This window comes from Astyanax mexicanus, unplaced genomic scaffold (assembly GCF_023375975.1).
Source record: "Astyanax mexicanus isolate ESR-SI-001 unplaced genomic scaffold, AstMex3_surface scaffold_40, whole genome shotgun sequence".
NCBI classification, from domain to species: Eukaryota; Metazoa; Chordata; class Actinopteri; order Characiformes; family Acestrorhamphidae; genus Astyanax; species Astyanax mexicanus.
In genome coordinates, this window is record NW_026040050.1 from 1,007,779 (window position 1) to 1,030,458 (window position 22,680).

The 22,680-nt window shown below is 36.0% G+C and overlaps 3 protein-coding genes across 4 annotated transcripts in view; 1 reads left to right on the plus strand and 2 right to left on the minus strand.

Annotated features, from left to right (window-relative positions):
- The window catches only part of hcn4 (hyperpolarization activated cyclic nucleotide-gated potassium channel 4), a 243,841-nt gene extending 241,428 nt beyond the window's left edge, over nt 1–2,413 (minus strand). The window contains exon 1 of the mRNA XM_049473599.1: nt 1,212–2,413. Within this exon, the coding sequence (XP_049329556.1) occupies nt 1,212–1,876 (665 nt within the window). The 5' untranslated portion in view covers nt 1,877–2,413. The remainder of the gene's footprint in view (nt 1–1,211) is intronic.
- A 5,733-nt stretch (nt 2,414–8,146) lies between these two features.
- Nucleotides 8,147–22,449, plus strand: rec114 (REC114 meiotic recombination protein). Its single transcript, XM_049473587.1, has 8 exons — nt 8,147–8,404; nt 10,221–10,310; nt 12,202–12,285; nt 14,678–14,836; nt 17,540–17,611; nt 17,874–18,039; nt 18,268–18,312; nt 21,013–22,449. The coding sequence occupies exons 1-6, from the start codon at nt 8,303–8,305 to the stop codon at nt 18,036–18,038; spliced, it is 672 nt and encodes a 223-aa protein (XP_049329544.1). The 5' UTR covers nt 8,147–8,302; the 3' UTR covers nt 18,039; nt 18,268–18,312; nt 21,013–22,449.
- nptnb (neuroplastin b) overlaps nt 20,022–22,680 on the minus strand; it is a 57,502-nt gene continuing 54,843 nt past the window's right edge. For both annotated transcript variants that reach the window (XM_007241335.4, XM_007241333.4), the window contains 3 exons: nt 22,264–22,285; nt 21,903–21,986; nt 20,022–21,129 (listed from right to left, as the gene is read on the minus strand). In XM_007241335.4, coding sequence (XP_007241397.2) covers nt 21,926–21,986; nt 22,264–22,285 — 83 coding nt within the window. In that variant the 3' untranslated portion in view covers nt 20,022–21,129; nt 21,903–21,925. The remainder of the gene's footprint in view (nt 21,130–21,902; nt 21,987–22,263; nt 22,286–22,680) is intronic.

Here is a 22,680-nt window from a genome sequence, read left to right on the forward strand (position 1 = left end):
TGTATTAAACAATTATTTAGGTGTCTAGTTATAAAACTAGAGAAAGAGAATTTTTTCATTTTTTATGTTTTATACACAAAAACAAAATGTTAATCAATCAGTTTTTGAGTGCTTCAATCTGTTATTCTTAGTCAATGGGTAATTTATGTGTACTGTGTAGTTCTACCTTATTTGCTAAATAAGGTTTTAATATATTTTAGAATAATTTAGAATAATTATAATTTAAATATAATTATTTTATTCAGTTTTAAGCTACAACAGAATGGTCCACAATTTGCATAAACATACTAAATTAAATGCCCCACGCTACGTAATTACCAGTGCTATTAAAGCAATCACATTATGCCCAGACACTGTCAAACGGATATTCCCAGGGCAATGATTTTCTCCAGTTGCACTAGAACTGGCCCAAATCCCACCACCACCCACGCTATCAAACATATAGCCTTGTGTGTGTGTGTACATATGAGCCACCACTGAAGAGCATCTGGGTACCATACACCAAATGTATGGTGGTCAATGTCATCCTCAAGGACACAACTTCATTAAGAAGGAGTGAAAGTGAGTAGAAAGTGGAAAAGGAAGAATACTTTTTTTATACTGTAGTATCAAGCAGCAGAACTGAAAAGTGTGAGATTTGGGAAGTGTTTTCAGTATGGGTTTGGAATTTGGGTCTTTGTGCTCTTAAATCTCCTGACTGCCTCAAGAGTAGTTTCCTGATGCCTGTTTTCACCACAAAACATATCTGAACATAAATACATATATATATATATATATATATATATATATATATATATATATATATATATATATATATATATATATATATATATATATTCAACATGCCATAGAGCAGAGTTGGGTTTAAATCTCATACCTGCAGGCTTTATATGTATGTGTGTGTGTGGCAGCTTTTACATTAGATAGATTCTGAGCCAATGTCCAAACTTCCTAGTCTCTTTCATCACTCCTGTTTCTATAAACAACCAGCCAGAGTGAACCTAATAATAATAATAATTAAAATAATGGAATTACTTTTTAGAGTTTTACTCTTTCATTCACTGGTTGAGCCTCCAGTTTTTTAGGTGAATATAGTAGACGTAAGTAATATTATACTCACAAAATCCACAGATACCCCTGTGTGTGTGTGTGTGTGTGTGTGTGTGTGTGTGTGTGTGTGTGTGTGTGGTAGCCCTTAGTCCTAGAAGTACCTGAAGTCACTGTAGGGGTGGATGATCCAGAAGCCAGCAGACTTAACCCGCTCCTGCTCGCGCTCGACGGCCTTCTCGCTGCCGAACATCCTGAGGGAGAACTTGTTGACCCCGGGCTGGAGCATGGCTCCGAACTGCCTGTGCATGAAGCCGCCCTCCTGGTAAAACCTCTCGTCGTCCGCTAAGATGTGCTCGATTCCGTCCAGCTTGACGAAGGCAGGCTGCTGTTGCTGTTCAGCTCCAGCGGCTCCAGCAGCTGCCCCGAAGCCCCCCGCGCCCCTCGGCGTCCCTCCGCACGGCCCAGGGGGGCTGCACTCCTCGCTGGGGCTGCTGGCGTCTGTCTCCGCGATCAGGCGCTTCTCTTCGGCCGGCGGCTCGGGCTCGTGCACGTGGCGGCCGGCCAGAGACGACAGGCTATCGCGGAAACGCCGGCAGTCCCCGTTGGAGCTCGCCTTGGCCGCCCGCCCCACGTCCGTCTCGGCTACGGCAGGGTCCGCGCTCCGGGGCTCCGCGGCGCCGGCCGAGGGTAGCGCCTTCATCCGCAGGCTCTTCCTGCGCGCGTCCTTGTCCCCGTCCTCGCCGTCCCCCATGCCCGCAGCTCTGTGGCCGATGTGCTGGGGCAGACTGTACAGCCTTTTGCGCATGGAGGAGTGCAGCCTGTCCATCCGGTCAGTCTCAGCCACCCGCTCTCAGCACCACACACCGCGTGTCTGAGAACGGAAGCCGCTGCCGCTGCTGCTGCTGCTTCTCAGTGGCCGCACGATGCCCCCCAGTAGCCCGCGCTCCCTAACCCCGCACTGGAGCGCATGACACCGCGGAACGGCGCTGCGCTACATACAGCACCTCCAGAACCTGCCTGCCTCCACCTGTCAGTCAGGTCTACACGGCCCCGCCGCGCTGCTTTGCCTCCGGACTGCTGCTGTTGCTGCTGCTGCTCCAGGCTTTCACAGCGCCGCTCAGCTCCATTAAGAACCGACCGCGCAAAGTCAGAAACGATAAAAGCTGCTCTCAGACTTCCAGAGACAGCGCGAGAGCGCCCGTCGAGGTCACGGAGAGTGAGACACCCCCACCCCCTAAAAACACGACCCCAAAAAACCCTTTCCGCTCTTCAAACCACAGCAACAACAGCGCGCAGCCAGCCGACCACGATACTGAGGCTGCTTCGGGCTTCATGAATATTCAGGAGGATGCCGATTTATCGCGTTGCCATAGAAGCGAGGGCGCCACAAAGGCCCCGCCCACCTGTTTCCAATCACCTCATTCCTATCACTCTCCCATTCTTCACCCTGAGCACGTTTTAGCATCACCAACACTTTACGCACGCGCTTTTTAAACGGATTACAGTAAGCCCCTCAGTGGGTAAAGTGTTAATAAAACTGTTGAGAGAAAAAAGAGAAAATCGCGTGTCAAATATTCCTAAACACAGAATTTTACAATATATATAACATAATTACGTAACTCTTAGGCCGTTGGAGTTCTCTAAGCTGCTGATGTTGGTCAAGTCTCCACACGAAGCCTCTCGCGCTCCCTATAGAACCTCACAGACAGCCCCACCACCAGCAGCACCTCCAGCCTCTGCCTCTACCTGTCAACACTGGAGCATTTACTGTTTAAAAGCAACACAAAACAAACAGCACTGCATCACCGAGTCACGGGAAAATGAAATTAAATATCTAACTTGAATATTCTAAATCAGAATCTGGAGAGTACAGAAAAAACTTCATGTTTTTTTCTGGTCAACTTCAGTTAATTTCTTAATTTCTATTCTGCAATACATTCCAAATTAAAATGAGTCAATTTAGGGTCAATATACAAAGAATGATTAATAATGCTGATCAACAGGTAGCTGTAATCATAATTTGGCATTAAAGATAGAAAGGCAGGCAGAGGACCTTCCGTTTGTAAGAAATGTGTGAGAAAATAATGGAATTGTTTAAAAACACTGATTACTTTAAGAAAGACCGGAAGCGATCTGCATATGTATCCCTCTACAGGCCATAATATCATTAAAATAAATGGGGAGGAATTTCAGTGTATAAAGAGTAAGAGTACAAGACTAAGTATACCCTGTATCTCTATTAATTGAGACCCACTACACCAAGAACCTTCATTCGGTGGACCCATGGATTACACTGGCAACCTGTTGTCCAGCACTACAATATAATATTTACCATAAAAATGCCTCCTAAAAATGATCTCTGCACACAGGGGCTTTATGTCAATCCTGTCCAGGAGCAGTTTTAAATTCTCTTGTCTCAGAGGCCCCTAAAAAACACACACTGTTACCTGTAATGAGAAGAATTAGTATTGTAAAACAGTTCAATTCAATTTAACTAAATTTTATTTATATAGTGCATTTTTACAACTGAAGTTGTCAATAAGCAGTTTTACAGAGAAAAACAGGTCCATGCCTCTTATGAGCAGCACCACAGAGATTGTGGAGACAACAGTGGCAAGAAAAACTTCCCTACATTAATAGGAAGAAACATTAGGAGGAATCAAGACTCAGTCAGAGGAACCCATCCTACTCGGGTCGACCAGCTCAGTACAAACAAACAACAAACACCAAACAAATAACAGAACAAAACAACAGTATAGAGATACTGTGGAGCTATAACTAATGTAGAAACAGGTTCTGAGTAATGAATGTGAAAGGATGATGAGCACATAATTGATAATAAAGAGCTATAGCTAATATATAAACAGGTTCTGAGTTATAAGTGTGTAAAGGTGATGGGTAAATATGCAGTGTATTTGATCAGTGCAGGGTTGTAGAGCAGGGATGCAACACAGCGGGCAGTGGAGAGCCAGGCTGGGAACATCAGGAACAGGACATCTTCATACATGTAAAAGAGATAGATAGAGAACACAGTAATTAAAGAAACAAACAAACAAAAAAAAGTAAGACAATATAGGGGGTTCATACAACATTATTTAAGAGTGATACAGAACAATTAATGAATTGTAATATTTACTCAACAATAACTGCTAAATCCATTTAGGGTCGTGGGGGAGCCGGAGCCAATCCTGCCAGACAATTCATCGCAGGTTAATTGTAATAGTGGTCCTATAATATTATAATAAAGTTATTAATGTAAAGTATCTCAGCCTAGTGAGGTGACAGACCACTGTAGGGCTTTAAGATATTTCATATTTTATCATCTAAACACATGAAAAGAGCCCACAGTCAACACAAACAATAAAGCAGTCAACCACCCTGGTCTCACTGATACACCAGCTAAACCATTTAATTTTTGGAGAGTTTAGAAAAAGACACTGTTGCTCACCTTAAAATGTGTTTGCATTAAAAAAAAGCACAAAATTACATGGGAATCACTTCAGCTCTTTGCTTTGAGCAAAAACGTTGTTTAAGTTTTGTGAGATGAAATGGCAACATTACAAAGTGATAAAAAAATCCCAACTTTGTGTTGCAGCCCCTCTGCTTACTTGCACAGTAGTCATCAATAAACAGAACTAAGTGTCTGTTCATATAATATTTGCCTGTCCTCACTGAACATTCTTACATTTTCAACGAAGATCCGACATCAGACATCAAAACATCACACATCAAAAACTGCAATTAATGCAATTTAAACACACATCTCCTAGTTTTTTTTACTCAATTTCAATGGCTCGGCAGTCAATTTGACATTGTGAAATCAAAGGTGTAGGAGCGGCTGATTCCTCAGTGCGTACAGTAACTTACAACAACAAACAAACAAACAAACTACAAACAAATAAACAAATTGCAACACTGTCTGGACCTCTGTTTATTATTAGAAAAATCAATTTAAAGCTAAATTTACCAGCTAAACATGTTACCTTATATTACGCAGTACTGATTGCTGTTGTCAGAAAACTTTAAAATGAAATTATGAGTGTAATGTCTGGTTTATATTCATATATAACATAAAAACAATAATGGTCTACACTAGAAAGCCAACATATTTTAGACTCATGTGACTTTAGGTTTCAGAGTGCAATTTGATAACAATTAATTTTAACGTTAGATAACCCAAACCTTCCTAATATGTTCCTATAACAAACCGTTTTACTGCAGTACATTGTGATCAAGACTATTCGCTTTTTAACCTTGAAATCAAAGCTGCATAAAATTACAAGATGCTCCAACCAGGAGAAAGACCCAGAGCCACAAACAAACATTATCAATGCCATTAATGTTATTATCATAATTATTTTTAATTATTTTTATGAATAATGCTATTATTATTAATGCTATTATTGTTATTGTTGTTTTTATTGTTCTGGCATAATTTGAAGGAAAACTCTGAATCTAATAACACATATATTTAACTATTGAAAACATGTACTGACTCAGGCAGCATTATTTATTTTTTCTTATCTAAAGATGTTTACAAAACTCATGTGAAAGTAAAAAGCATGTTTAAAAGCAAGTTCACTAATTCCTTTGATTTTCTCTCAAGAAAGTCTTTATTTTAAAGAAATGGTTGACTGCATGTTCAAGTAATTGATATTTAGGACAAAAAATTTCCTTCTGTTACTGGCACTTATTCCTGTTACTTTTTATGTTTTGAGTAACAGGAGTTAAAGTAACAGGAATGAGCATTAACAGAAATTCGAATAGGAATTTTTTGCATACAATTAGCAAAAAAATAAAAAATAGCTAAATGGCGGCTATGCTAATAGCATGAGCACATTCTAGTGATTTTCCCAACATTTGTATTTAAAAAATAAACAAATAAGATCTAAGAATTAATTTAGGTAACAGGACTGAGTGTTGAGATTGACCTTCTCAATCACAGTTACAATAAGATCAAGTATACAGAAAAACCTATTGAGGAAACTTCATTACGGTCTTCCCATGATCTTCAGAAGAACCAGCTGACGTCACTTCCTGTTGTAGATGTGACTTGTTGTAGAATGTTCCAGATGTTTCAGATGCTGTAATGTGTTACAGTAACAGAACTGAGTGAAACCCAGGAACACAACTAAAATGTGTATTTTAACTTAAATATAATAGATTTATTTATTTTACAAATATTTTTAATGCATAGATGGGATTTGGAGTCAAACAACAACACAAACAAGAAATATATCTCTGAAGGATTTTAATAATTATATTTCATGGTAAAGTTTATAGTTAGAGAGTGGGGGACAGGTAACAAATGCTATTTTTCAGTGTTGTAAGTAGTTTCTATTAATAGTTTAATTACATATCTTACTTTTGCAATTAGATCAATGTACAAGACACTATGTGCATGTAATTTACTGGAGAGAGAAATGGCACCCAATCGGTGGAATGGCCCATATACATATATATCATAATGTGAATTGATCAGGACTCCGGTAAATTTGGTGTCATATTCGCACATTCGGATTTCTTTCTTCAATAGCTTTTGAACTGTGTGTGCAAAATGATTAATACTTGTTTTAAATGCTGACATCCAAAGCAAGCAGCTACCTCTTTCTCCTCTCAAACATTTGCCTTTTAAAAACCACGGAACACATTGTTGTCTATGGGCTGCCGCGACCTGCACAAGAGCTAAGGGAGTTCAGAAATTCCTGACAATATTTTTTTATAATAATAGTTTTGTCAAAAACAATATAAAAATATAAAGCTTACTTTCAATTTTTTGTTCTATATGTAACTGTTTTAGTTGAATATATTTAATATATCTTAAACCTTACAGTAAGTAAGTATGCTGATTTTGTAAGAAAGTGTGTTTAAATTGAGTATATATTTTATCAAATAATCACTTGTAGTCCATTTTGCAAGTCTGACTGTCATTTGACCTGCAGTTTAACAGTGGGCTTTCAGGGTTTCTGCTTCTGTTTTACTGTTGATAGTAATACTGTCATTGGTGGGTAGTAACCATAGGTTTCTTTAATTTTAGTTGAGTATACAGAACCGTTATTAAAACATTTAAGATTTGTCAGATGATAGCATAGCCTGTCTTTTTTACAGTCTCTGGATGATAGTATTAAAAGGTTTACATTATATTGTGGCTCCTTTTGAAACTAATACATCTACACATTTCTTTCAGCAGGTGGCACCACAGTTGGACTCAGTTGAATAATCAATTATAAATGTTACTGTCTAATTATTTAAGTTGTATTTTTAACTGATTTTAGTTTAATGTTTTTTTTTCTCATTATATATTTTTTATTTATCTGTTTCTTGCTGAATCTTTGTTATAACAATATTAATTACTTCCAATGCCTTGTTTACTTTGAAAAGCTCTTAGCGTTGTTGCAAATGAGCCAAACCCCCTTTATGTAAACCATTACCATTATATTACATTGTATTGCAGAAAATACAATCCGTATTACTGTTTGCTTCTTACTGTAAAGCTTTAAAGATGTGTAAAATATATTCAACTAAAAATAGTTATAAATACAACTAACAAAATTGAGAGTAACCTTTATATTTTTATGTTGTTTTTACCAGAATAAGTTTTATAAAAATAATATTGTCAGAAACTCCTGAACTCTTGTCTTTTGCAATCAGTTAAAAACACTAACTACTCTACACTTTCATATAATGAACCGTACAGCATTTGCCCCGCCCATCTTCATTCGCCTTTTTGTTGTGTCGCGCAGTTTGTAGACGGTCCCTTAGCTCTTGTGCAGGTCGCGGCAGCCCATAGACAACAATGTGTTCCGTGTTTTTTAAAAGGCAAATGTTTGAGAGGAGAAAGAGGTTGTAGCTGCTTGCTTTGGATGTCAGCATTTAAAATAAATAAGTATTAATCATTTTGCACACACAGTTCAAAAGCTATTAAAAATTGAGTAAAATTCTGGAATGGATGGTAATGCTCTTTAAACGATTTGAAATTCAATCTTTTTACACTGACTTCCATTGAAAGTTGCTGACCATTAAACTACTCCCGGTCCAGGCTGTAAAAATCCACCTCAGGGTTTTGTTCCAGCTGCCCGGGCGGCTCTACTGCAGCTCAGCTAATCACCGAGCCGCCTGCGCAGCTGGGAAAAAATAGTGGATCTGGATTTTCCATCGCGGGTTTTTGGTTTAGCAGCGATAGGTTGAGCATTGCAAGTTCAAAATTCATTTTCTGTTGATAAATACCTGAAACGAGAGATACGGTACAGAAATGTCTGGAGAAACAGAAGCAGTGAAATGTGTGTGGGGGTTAAAACGCTACGGCCGGTTTCTGCCCCAAGCTAAAGAGCGGGGAGAGAACTCCTCCTGGAAGGTGAATAAATAAGTTAAATAACTAAATATTAGCTAAACTAAAGCAGCTAGAACAGGTTGCTGCTGGGTAACCCTCATGTGTACATGATGCAGGATGATACTTACATTTTAGATGTCCTGTTTTTTTATATAACTGCCAAAACATGTTGTCTAGCTAATGTAAGTTAGTTAGCTAACGTTAATTAGTTTAAATCTAGCTTAAGCTAACTCGTGAGCAACTCAACTTAATTAGCTAACCAGCTAACAGAGAGGGAAGCTGTATCTGGGGTTTTAGACATAAGCAAGTTATATTAACTATTAACATAGATATTATAAGGCACATATAACACATTTTAAACCTACATAACCATAGTTTTAGGTTGATTACAGTCTCGCTTGTTACCTATGTGTAAGTTACCTTCACTAAAGAGCCACTATGTTTAAGGTAACGTTATAGATACTGAGAGCAGTGCAGGGGAAGTAGAAGAAACAAACGTATTTATAATCTTTGGAGATCTTAAAGCTCTTAAACTGGAAAAAAATGGTGTAAAATGAGGAAACGGGGTTCCCAGACCAGCTCTGGTAATAGCATTGATAAATACTACCTGCCTACAACTGGCTGTAATGCTGTGTAGTAAACTTAATGTAAGAGAAAGTTTTGTTTAGCACAACAGGTTTTACTTCTATTACATGTTCCTCCCATTTCACGTAGAGTTTACTAATATACTACACATTTTAGCTATAAAAGAGTGCTCTCCTTGCAAACCCAAAACATCGCTAATATGTAATGTTAGCCAGCTAACTAAATTAGAAGACAAAGAAATAGTCTACATTAGTGCACCATTATGAAAGAAAGCAAACTATGTAAGGTAAAAGAGAAGCTACAGCCTGACCACAGGACACCTTCAGCATGACACTAAACACAAACAGAACCTAACCATTATCCATCACCTGTCAAAGACAGAGTGTCTAACTGTCCAGCTAAGTCTTTTACTACCCTTATTAAACCAGGCGACTCTAAAGATAATCAATAATTTCTAGATTAACTTAAAGGAAGACCTAGAGAGTCAGTTTAAATAAGTCAGTAATATATTTTGTCTTTCTCTTTGTCTGTCTAGCTATATATCTGCATGTCTCTTTATATATCTGCCGTCATCTGTCTTCATTAAGAAAACAAAAAAACAGCACTATATGAACAAGCTTGGGCTTCAAAGTGATTTTGGCTCATTGAGAATTCAATACTTTTGTTTATTATCATCAATATAAACATTTTAAATATGATGTTCAAAGTTTAGGGAGGAATGCTAACAGTTATGACCTTTCAACTTGTGAATTTTCACTTTTACTTAAAAGGATTTGCAAAAAAAAAAAAAAAATTGTCAAAGTTGTTTTATTTGTCATCCAGATATTTGGGAAAGATTACATATAAAAAAAAATTGACCACATAATAATTTTTAACATCTTATACCATTAATTAAACAGACTGATGGTAAATCTCAGCAAACATGCAACTGTGTCACAAATGTTTTTACAGTGTTGCTGGAGTTTGTTTTATCAACAGTGCTGTTACAACATCATTTGCAGGAAAGCATTCCAATCATGTTCCATTATTTAATATTTGGCAATAAAATACATCATGTACATAAGAACATGAGAACAGCCTTGTTACAGAATAACATACATTTAATGTTTGATTTAATGATACCTTTTGACACTTTAACAGCTTTAACAACTAAGGACACTTTCTTAATTTCTTCTGAAAGTTTTGACAGGATTAAGACAGAATTAGCTGTCGATTTGTAACATTTTAGAGTTCATGAGCGTTTCTTTCCTTAAAGGTGTTCGAGTCCAGTAAAACCACAGGTATGCTGAAGCTGACTGTACTGGAGTCTGGTCATCTGCTCGTCTCTCAGGCAGAGGAGCTGCTGGTAAGCTCTTATATTCATGCAGAGTGAAGCACACGTGGTTATGTGCTATTTCATTTCATAGTGCTAGAACGTCTTTCTGGAGTTGGGAGGCTGAGGAAGATGTTTTGAAATATTTGGACTGTACATTTGACCATTTGAAGCCGTTTGAAGTACATTTGAATTCCACTACTGTAGAAAATCACAGTAATACACTGTAATAATCCACTAATGGAGAATCAAAAGAGGGCAGTAGTCTTTTGGATTCATTTTGGATTTAACCCACCTATAACCTAAAGAAGAAGAAGAAGTTTGAAAAGTGGAGCAGCACTGAATCCACCATTCCATGTAAGTATCACGAAGCACAATGCTGTTTTTTCACTAACTAAAATCTAAATCTAATTATATTTTTTATTTCACAGTAGTCAAAGTATTGAAATCAGAATAAGACTGCTGGATGAAAAAGCAAGTTGCAAAAAAAAAATCTAAACTAAGCTAAATTTTAAATAGATTTAATTTTTGCCAGCCTGGCCTGTTTAACTGTTTGTCCTATATTTTTCAATTAAGAGTTTTATTTTTCTATAAAATCTTTGACTTGGCCTGAGAGCCACATGTGCTTAACAAACCAGTTTGGTGATTCTGTATATTAACTTTAATTTTCATTTCTGTTTGGTTTCTTGTCAGAATGAATCCTGACTCCAGCAAGTGCAGAGAAAAGTTCAAGAAAAGCCTGAAAACTGGAAGAACTGTAAAGCAGAAAACATCAGATATGAATCCACGCGTCATTTCTTTCATAGGGATATCAGAGTTTGACTGGCAAAACAATTAGATAGACCTGTTGTTCTTCACTTACTGAAGAAAAAAAAACTAATGATTATTGTGTGTTGTGTATCTGCAGATTTTGTTAAACAATAAATAATGTCATGCAGTACACGACATTAAACAAATGCTTATGTTTAACAGTGATTTAATACTGACTGCAAAATAAAGCAGTAATACATATCATTCTGTTGTGAAAACACTTATGTAAATAAACACACAATACACATAATTATTTTTTGTGAAGTCTGTTCAATACAACTATACACAAAATTACAGTATGCATGATTTTTTTACAGACTAATTTGCTATTCAGCTGCTGCCAGTTTTTTTTAACAGTGATTTTAGTTTTTACAGTAACTTACTGTTTAGTTTTTATTTCACAGTAAGTTACTTGTCAATTACTGCCAGTTAGTTACTGTAAATTTCACAGCACATTTTTTACAGTGCACTCTAAATACCTATAATCCTCTCCTAGAATCTCAACAGAGACTGAAATGTATAATCTGACTTGAATATTATCTTAAATGTTAGAATGATGCGATAGCTATTATGTACATTTGTCTCCATACAAATAGTCCACAAAAAGGGTAACATTCATTTATTATGTGAAAATAGGGCAAAGATATTGAAAGGAAAACAGATTATACGAAAATTGCCATAAAAAGTACAAATAAATAAAGAGAGCTTTTTGTAATGCCATTGGGGGCATGATGTAAAACTTTAGCTGAGCCTTTTTTGCACAGCCCTGTTCTGATAGTTGTGCTGTCTGGCAGTAGGCCGTTCATGTTTTTGGAAAGCCGATTCTTGGCATCATTCATGTGCTGAGGGAGAGATTACAGCCTGTCCCTGAGCCTCCAGGTCTGGCAAGCTTAGGCGCTGAGGTTCCTATGGATAGAGATCCCCCTGTTGGAATAATAGTGTAATTTCATCCTGGGCTCACTGCGATTCCTGAGGTCTGCACATTATTTTATACACCATATTTAGTTCAGATTCTTTCCAAAAATAAAATTTAAAGTTTATAGAAAACCTTAAAAATGTGTGTTCATATTTTATTATGTACTCTTAACTAGTTTTGCTTTATATTCACATATAGGAAGGGTTTTCTCTTTCCAGTGCTGAGAGCTTTCTGAAGATCCACCAGAAATCAGACAGTCTGCTCCTCCACATTACCATGAAGGTAAGATACATATTGGCTTGAGCTTGTTTATCACTTATATAAATGAATGTGGTATTATGTTGTGCTGCTGTTTTTTTGTTGTCTTCTGTAGCTGTGAAGAATTGCAATATGCAAATGTCTATGAATAGTTTCTGACCTTCGGTTTTCAGTTTAAAGACATGCATGGTTTAGCAAGTTTCTAGCTTGTTAATTAAGATAATTTTCTTCTCTTCAAAATGTCTGTGTACCTCATGAATACTAATAAACTGACTAAGACAGTGATAGTTTAAAAATATATGATCAGATCACACATAAACACAAATATTAATCCTGTGGTACACACTGTAAAAATGCTGTGAAATCCACAGTAGTGTACTGTGTTCTGCACAATTAACTACTGTAAATACTTTTACAGTATTATACTCTGAATGCGGCCAAAACTACAGTAATAATCCCACTACTGTAAAAAATCACAGTAATAATCCCACTACTGTAAAAAATCACAGTAATAATCCCACTACTGTAGAAATATCACAGTAATAATCCCACTACTGTAGAAAATCACAGTAATAATCCTGCTACTGTAGAAAATCACAGTAATAATCCCACCACCGTAGAAAATCACAGTAATAATCCCACTACTGTGGAAAATCACAGTAATAATCCTACTACTGTAAGAAATCACAGTAATAATCCTACTACTGTAGAAAATCAAAGTAATAATCCTACTACTGTAGAAAATCACAGTAATAATCCCACCACCGTAGAAAATCACAGTAATAATCCCACTACTGTGGAAAATCACAGTAATAATCCTACTACTGTAAGAAATCACAGTAATAATCCCACAAATGTAGAAAATCAAAGTAATAATCCTACTACTGTAAAAAATGACAGTAATAATCCTACTACTGTAGACAATCACAGTAATAATCCCACTACCGTTAAAAATCAAAGTAATAATCCCACTACTGTAAAAATCACAGTAAAAATCCCACTACTGTAGAAAATCACAGTAATAATCCCACTACTGTAGAAAATCACAGTAATAATCCTACTACTGTAGAAATTCACAGTAATAATCCTACTACTGTAAAAAAATCACAGTAATAATCCCACTACTGTAGAAAATCACAGTAATAATACTACTACTGTAAAAAAAATCACAGTAATAATCCCACTACTGTAGAAAATCACAGTAATAATCCTACTACTGTAGAAAATCACAGCAATAATCCCACTACTGTAGAAAATCACAGTAATAATCCTACTACTGTAGAAAATCACAGTAATAATCCCACTACTATAGAAAATCACAGTAATAATCCCACAAATGTAGAAAATCACAGTAATAATCCTACTACTGTAGAAAATCACAGCAATAATCCTACTACTGTAGAAAATCACAGTAATAATCCCACTACTGTAGAAAATCACAGTAACAATCCCACTACTGTAGAAAATCACAGTAACAATCCCACTACTGTAGAAAATCACAGTAATAATCCCACTACTGTAGAAAATCACAGTAACAATCCCTCTACTGTAGAAAATCACAGTAACAATCCCACTACTGTAGAAAATCAAAGTAATAATCCTACTACTGTAGAAAATCACAGTAATAATCCCACTACCGTAGAAAATCACAGTAATAAACCTACTACTGTAGAAAATCACAGTAATAATCCCACTACTGTAGAAAATCACAGTAATCCCACTACCGTAGAAAATCACAGTAATAACCCTACTACTGTAGAAAATCACATTAATAATCCTACTACTGTAGAAAATCACAGTTATAATCCCACTACTGTAGAAAATCACAGTAATAATGCCACTACTGTAGAAAATCACAGTAATAATCCTACTACTGTAGAAAATCACAGTAATAATCCTACTACTGTAGAAAATCACAGTAATAATCCCACCACTGTAAAAAATCACAGTAATAATCCCACTACTGTAGAAAATCACAGTAATAATCCCACTACTGTAGAAAATCACAGTAATAATCCCACTACTGTAGAAAATCACAGTAATAATCCTACTACTGTAGAAAATCACAGTAATAATCCCACTACTGTAGAAAATCACAGTAATAATCCCACTACTGTAGAAAATCACAGTAATAATCCCACTACTGTAATTATTTTTTGTAAAGTCTAATCAGTACATCTATACATAAAATTGCAGTATGCATGAAACATTTTACAGACTAATTTGCTATTCAGCTGCTGCCAGTTTTTTTTTAACAGTATTTTTTTTTTTACAGTAACTTACTGTCAAGTTTTTGCCAGTTAGTTACTGTGATTTGCTTTTGGTTCACTGCAAATTACTTGTCAATTACTGCCAGTTACATGTTATTAATACTGATACATTTTGTGTGTGTTTGTGTATTCTCGTGTTTATGTAGGGGGAGAGTCGAATGATAAGGCTGCAGTTTGAAGGCAGTAGCAGATCTGAAGCAGTGGATTTTTGCAGTAAAGCGGTAGAGCGACTTCAGGAATACACCCCGGTGCCCCCAGCTCCTCCTGCTGCAAACCACACAACTGAAACCCAGCAGCAACAGCAGGTACAGTACACTGCAGCTGTCCTACAACGTATGTATTGAGAGGGATAGATATAGAATGCCTGAGCTAGTTTGTTGTATAGTTCTCAGTTAATATTAGCAGTGCACAAGGATTCTGGATTATAAGTGACAGAAACAAGCTAACAGAATGAGTGTACAGCATTTGGGACTGCATTTGTCACATTGTATTAATAAAATCACATTTTATTAAATATTTGCCATATAAAGCCAGTGTAATTTACTAGGTATTAAATGTTATTAAAATGCTAAACAATTTAGTGTACATTGTACAGTAGGACTGGGAGGTTACTAGAATTCGTTTGAATAATTAAGTGACTGGTTTAATGCGATTGTCAAAATGGGATAATGGAGATTGTACATCTTTACATATAGTATCTGTGGAGTGAATCTCAGTAGTAGTTTCTTCTGTCAGAAACCAAAGAACTCTAATAGCAATTGAGAATTGCTTATGAATAAAAAAATATCAAGATTATTTTTTAACAATATTGCCCAACTGCTATAGAGATAACAGTAGTAATGGCAAAATAAACCAATTGATTTAGAAACAGATTAGATCTGGTGAGACGAATTATCATCCACCACAGTGAAATCTGCTGGCCAATCAGGCGCTTTATTCAAAATGATTCCTACCAGCAGATATCCTTCCATTTTACAAATGATAATGGTTTGACAAATTATGAGCAATAAATAATAAATAATAATAATATGAGCAGTACATAATATTAATATTATTTGTTACAAATAATAATTGTAATCAAAACAGTTACATGCTGTCAACAGCTTCATATTTATCTGATTCAGTGAGTCCTATATCTACGTATAGGCAATATTCTCCACAAGACTAGTCAGGCTATGTGTGCATTTGCATGCCTTAGTCAGATGTTAGGATGTTAATTAGTCGTTTAAGACTAATCTTCAGCTCTGATAATTATTCTGAACAAATCTAAAAATTCTCTCTAACTAGTACAACATTTTAGCTTCGTATATGCCTGGAAGCCTTTGCAAAGCAATTTGGACGAGTGTATTAGAATTATTTTATTCATTTATCTGCCACCAAATGGATTTTATTAAATGTAAAATATTCTAAACCTAATCATTTTAATGTGTCCTGCGCAAAATGTGAGCTGTCTGTAATGATGACCAATCTTCAAGGAAGGTAGATCAATGCAAGTTTTACCAGGAAGTAGATCAAGATTAAGTGTTTTCCAGTAGTATCTCATTCACCCAATACTTTTGTATTATATAAAATATTAAACTTAATAAAAAAGAAAAAAAGGATTGAAAGCTTCAACCTTGCGTGCCATTCACTCACTTGTTGTAATTGTAATCCTCAACTGGATACATTAGATCACTTCTGATTCGTTCTTGATGTTACAGAAACTGCACTGTATATAGTTCCTGACCTGTTCATGTTCTTAAGTAGTGTAGTACTAGTCTAGCCAAACGTACGAGTTCATCAGATCTAAATCTGCTTTAATAAACACATCTCCGCTCTCAGGGCTTCAGATTCAGTGTTAATAGAGGGGAAATACTGCCACCTACAGAGGTGTGTCCTGGCTGGAACAGGAGGAGAATTTTTCTGTGTTTTCTTCTTCATGAGTATTTCTGCCACCTTTAGCCTCACTTGGCTTATTAGATGCTTGGAGCCAGATGTTTGTTTTTAAACACTGAACTGAATCCAGCAGGTGTGATTAAGGATAGAAAGCATTCATCTTTGCTATACAAATGCACCCTGGACCTGGAGTTCTGATTTAGGCCACATCAACACATATTCGTATATATTTAAAGAGGTTTTTGTCTGTTTTGTCCTCACGTCCAGAGAAAAATACATATTTGCTCAGTGGTAAAGGTGAAGACTTTTAAATTCCTGTTTCTGCATGTTCATGGCTAAACCTACAGATACTGTAAACTATACTACATTACATACTTCTACTATTACTGTTTTATTACAAATGTGATTTACAATCAGTACATGTGGATGTAGTCTTAATCAGTCTAATGATTTACTAGAGAAGCTTCCACACCAAGCTGAACTGATGATCAGTCTGTCACACTTAAAGAACTGCAGCCACTGTAGCTATATTGGTAACTGATTGTTACCAGTATACTGTAGTGCACTGACCTTGCTCTAATAACCACTAAAAAGTCCTCATGAATATTATCAGCTGGAGCCTCTTAATCGTAGCAACAATTACTCAGTGTTTATGACTGAATAATATATACAGAATGATAAATTAAATCTTTAATAAATATTATGAAGCAAACCTTTGTAATAAAAGCAGTGTGTGTAATGATCAAAACAGCCTAAGCCACATGAGGTCAGTTTTTCCCTAAAAAATATCTGTTTTCTCATGCACTTTACCATAAGAGATATAACTTTTCTTCCACTAGATGGAGCTCCTGGAACAATGTGCTAAGCACAAACACTTCCAGAATTTCCAAAACCACATTCCATTATAAATAAAATGCAAAAATAAAATGATCTTGCAAATAATAAATAAATTTTGAGCCCCACAACCAAAATACTTCTCTGAAATGTGTCAGGAAACAGACAGAGCAGAGGATGAAAGGGACTGGAAAAGATGAGACTGTTCAATTAATAATGACGTTATTGATTGGCTGGGAAGCCCCTCAGTGTGAAACCCAAGACTGTAATGAATGGATCTATGTTTGTGTTCTCTCAAGACTCCAGCAGAGACGCTGCAGGCTGTCCCTGACGTTTCCCAGGAATCTCTGTCCATCAAACATCTTGCTCAGGTATTTCTATAGACTTGACTGATCCAGAGCAGCCTTTAATGATTAACTGTATATTTTATGAAGTTTTCATTCTTAAATCATATAGCACTAAAGGTTTTGTTAGTAGATGTAGTTTTGTGATGTCATGACAGTATAGGAGCAGAATGTCACTTTGTGTGTATGGGTGGGGTGGGGGGGGTTGTTCCTGGAGCTTATTGCCACAAAGCAAAGGCTATCTTTATATTTAATGAATTTAATTATTGGAACATTTCTTTTGTCTTAGTATTTCATGGGTGAGCGTGGGCTGTCTCTGCCCTTGGCATATCATCAATTCACTCTGCCCCCTGGTGACGTGGAGGACCTATTGCGCCTTTGTTTTCTTGACTCTGGCTTCCCAGCTTTTGTAGAGGAAGTGGAGAACAAGCTGAAAGCACTGCTTCAGGAGTGAGGTAAATCGTTTTCATTTCTGATGGGTGTTGTGGGTCCTTTTAGAATATTAACTAGCAGTATGTGTCATAAAAAGACCAGTGATAGAAAACAATAACAACAACTAGATCAAACAGATCATGATTACTCACAATAATTACATACAAATATATAAATAAAAAGATTTCAGTTTCAGTTTGTTTACCCTTTACAACCTTTATTGCATGTTACTCTGCTTCTCTTTATTGCAGACAGGTGAAAACCCACATATTGTGAGGCATCTTGAGTTTTGTTTTGTAAGTATTGTATCATATTATATAGTTTTATAAAAAGTTTGGGCATCCAGGAAAGTTTTTATGATTTTCTTTTATAAATCATTGGTTGTTTGGATCAGCAATTTCAGTCAAAATCATATAGCAGACGAACACAGTGATGTAAGTGAAAAACATTTCATCAGTTTTTTCCGTGGGGATCAGTACAGTGTTTGTGTTGGAATGCTGTGTTCTTTTTCTCCATGCATAAATAACCTCAATTTTAGATGAATTAGTCCATAGATCCTTATTCCAAAATGAAGCTGACTTGTTTAAATGTGCTTTAGCTTTACCTCAAGCGACTCTGTTTGTGGCGTTGTTCTGTCACTTCAGCTCTTAACTAGAACTGTGTCTGTGGTTCTTCCATTTCCTCACTCTGTTCCTCACAGTGGAAACTGCAGCTGAAATCTCTGAGATTATTCAGCTTTTCGTATCCTTCCTCTAATAAACCGTGATGTTCAACAGTCTTTGTTTTCAGGTTATTTGAGAGTTTAAGTGTTTTGAGGCTCCCATGTTGCTGCTCTTTAGAGAAGATAAGAAAAAGAGGAGAAAAAATTGCAGTTGCCTTTCTTTCTTATAATTGGATTTACCTGTGTGTATGTAGGTCAAGGGTCAATGAGCCTCTTTAAACATATTTTATGTGTCAATAATCAGTGTTAAATGTATTCAAATTAATAAAACAACAAGGGTGCCCAAATTTATGCACCTGCCTAATTTAGTTTAAAGAATTACTGCACACTTTCTGTAAATCCTATAAACTTCATTTCACGTCTCTAATATGTTCATCTGCTATATGATCTATTTAACTGAAATTGTTGATCCAAACAACCAATGATTTATAAAGGAAAATCATGAAAATAATCAGTGGTCCCCAAACTTTTCTATACCACTGTATGTTTTAATATCAGCAAACCCAAAATGTTCACATAAAACAAAGAAAAAGAATTGAGATCACTTCAGTTTATGAATCTGTTTCTCTGATTTTGCTATTTAAAGGTTTATAGACAACATTTCTCCCAAATTCCAAATAAAAATATTAAAATATTTTTATATAAAAATATTAAATATTCTCATTTAGAGCATTTATTTGCAGAAAATGAGAAATGGCTGAAATAACAAAAAAGATGCAGAGCTTTCAGACCTCAAATAATGCAAAGAAAACAAGTTCATATCTATAAAGTTTCAGAAATCAATGGTTGGATAAGTTTATGCCTTTACTCCTGGTGCAAAAATTTAAGCCGTTAAACACCTCTTCTATTGAATGCATTCAGGTACCCAAGATGCACCCATTGCTGGTCCAGTTGTGTAAAAGCACACACAGTTTATTTAATACCTGTCAGGAAGGACTGCCTATAGAATAAGATTTTCTGGTGCAAAAAAAACATGAATTAATCGGCACCATGCCGAATGCCAGGTGTGGGCTAGATGGGTCCTAAACATCCCAGCATTGAGCTGTGGAGCAGTGGAACTGTAGATGTTCTCTGGAATGATGGAGCTCCATCACTTCATCACCTATAGGATCATACAACATCTTGACCTCTTTAACACTATTGTGGCTGAATGCAATCAAACTCTTTTTCCATCCCAGTTCTGAAAAAAAAAACATTTAATAAGCAGGTGTCCTAAAACATTTGGCCATATAGTGTTTATAGCCATTAAACATTTGTGTACAGTCAACCAGTCCAAAACAAGACTTTGATTCATTTTTGGAGCCTTTATTTTAAAAAGAACAGTTGGTCTCACATTTTATTGTAATGGCTTTAGCTCCAGCAAGTGCCACCTTTATATATTGGTCCAGTTGCACTGCAACACACTGATACACCATTTTCATTAGGAGGAGTAGTCATGCAACTACAGCAGTGCATTTAGTCTATTCCTGCATCCTGATGATCCCACAACATTAAAGCTTAGTCTGTGAAATTCATCAAAATAAACACCCCCAACCCCTGTCCCAGCCCCTCCCCCAACACCTTACAATTCTCAATAAATCTATATGAATACATATTGCATAGGATAATAGCCATGCTGTACAAGAATCATATCTGACTAAAAAGAAACATGGTTTGGAGGACATAGAGACTTTAAAAAAAAGATATATTCTTTGCTTTTTACAGATATGCTATTATAATATTTGAACACTTACAGCGCAATCTGTACAAGACATCTAGGTAACTCTAGAAAATAAATAACATTTATCCATCTTTTAATTTAAATTATTTAAATTATTGAATACATCTGTGATTAAATACTGCTTTGCCCATCACAGGTAGGCCCTTGCAGCCCAGCCTTAGATAGAACACCTATGATAAATTCCATGAATTGATGGTAAACTGTACAAAGAACTCAGTGAATGTATTTGATTTTATATTCAATTTGAACGTCTTAAAAAAAGAAATGCACGTAGGGTAATGCTTTCTGATGCAACACCACACAAATAAATGACAATAGAAAAAAAAAATACAAACTCTTATTAGGTTATGTTTCTGCATGCATTCGACACAATATGTAAGTATGGAAAAGGGATCACCTCAGTAGGATCACATGATCAAAAGAAAGTTAACAGCACACGAAGTAAAAACAATGTGTACACCTTATGAATTTAGTCACCTGTGCCCAAACATACTCACATACCATAAGACTGAATAAGGCATGCTTAAGACAGTCCTTATTGTTCTTTTCTGCCAGTGTTTTGCTGCTGTTGTTTCGTTCACCGAGTGAGGCAGGATATGCTTTATTAGAAATGGCCAGGAGGTCCTTCTCCCCTTGGATACCTTCATACGGTCTGGATGTGCAGTTAGTCTTCTGCAGATTAGAAAGCATGAGGAACGTGTTAGATCACAACTTGTTTAATAAAGAAGAACATTGCACTGTTCACTGCTTTACTAAGACCAGCATTAATACTGAGGATATAAAGCTGTAATGTGGGTCAGGTCAGATATTTCCTGATTGACATGTGCATATGAAAGTTTGGGAACCAGACTGTTTATTCATGTTATCTACACCTGCATGTGCATACATAGGCAGATAAATGAATTCTACATTACAGTCTTAAGCAAAAGTTTGTGCACACCTGGTCAGATTCAGTTTTGTTGATTTTCTGTGTGTAAATAAGGCGCACATCCTGTCCTAAAAACATGTGTGCGCCTCTTAACATACAGTCCCTGATGATTTGCTTAAATATGCTTCATTTAATATTTGATAGAACACATGTTAATATGACACAGTTCACTGTGTTACATTGAGCATTGATATTTGTATGTATTTGCCATACTTAGGTTTTCTGTTTGAATAGTTTTACATAAGAAATCAACAAAATGTTTGATCAGTTTGACCAGCGATTTGCACACAGCAGTATATCGTTGCTCTCTGTCAAAAAACATTCACCTCCAAAATAAATATTAAATAATACTTAGATATTCTGGTGCATATCTATTGGATAATTCATCATTCAATTTTAAATGTGAAACTGAAATGAAATTTTAAATGCAAAAATGGAGATGCAATTTTTTTTGTCTGACAACAACAATATACAAGTTACAGTGTTGACGTTGTGCCGTTCTAGCAGCGATACTCACTTTCCTTTATTCAGTTTATTTGCTCAGTTGGTGTTCCGCTGTCTCACGTTTTTGTCTTTGTGGTTGTTAGTAGAATTTGTTTTCCTAGTGGAGGGAAAAAAGGAGTTTTTTTAAAGTACAAAACAATAAATTGGTGTAAAAAAAGGGAACTAAGGGAGATTTTCCGAAAGCAATGAACCTAGTCCTGGATTACAGTTTGTTTTACAGTAAATATCACTTTAGAATTTTGTGCTAATCTCAATCCCCTGTCTGGGAAAATAGGATGCGTATTTATTCATGCGTATTTATTTTAATACTTATGTCTGACAGTTATAATGTGTTTGAATACTAGAAGTGCAGTAAGATTAAGCTTAGCTCTTACACTGGTCCAGCTGGTTCGTCATCTTCATCAGGTCAGGCAAACAAGGATGGGAAAGGAGAAAAAAATATGTATTAAAATTTGTAACACCTTCTTGCTTGTTTTCAGTCATGTAGATCTGCCCTGTTTTAAGATTTTTTGTTTTGTTTTGTAAAGTTTTTGTAACATTAAATGACAAAACAAATGTGATATGTGTAATTATTGTTTTTTTGGATACATAATAGAGAAACACCTCTGTCGTTTTTCTTTGGGTGATTAAAGAATCCACACCGAGGATCATGTTACATGGTGTATATTTTGGTCCGGTTTGGTCTTCAGCTATGTGGGTGGAGTCTCTCTATACTTCATGTTAATTGGTTTGTAGAATGTTACTTTTGAGTTTGGCTTTGAGTTCCATTGCCAGGTGTTGTGCTGAATTCT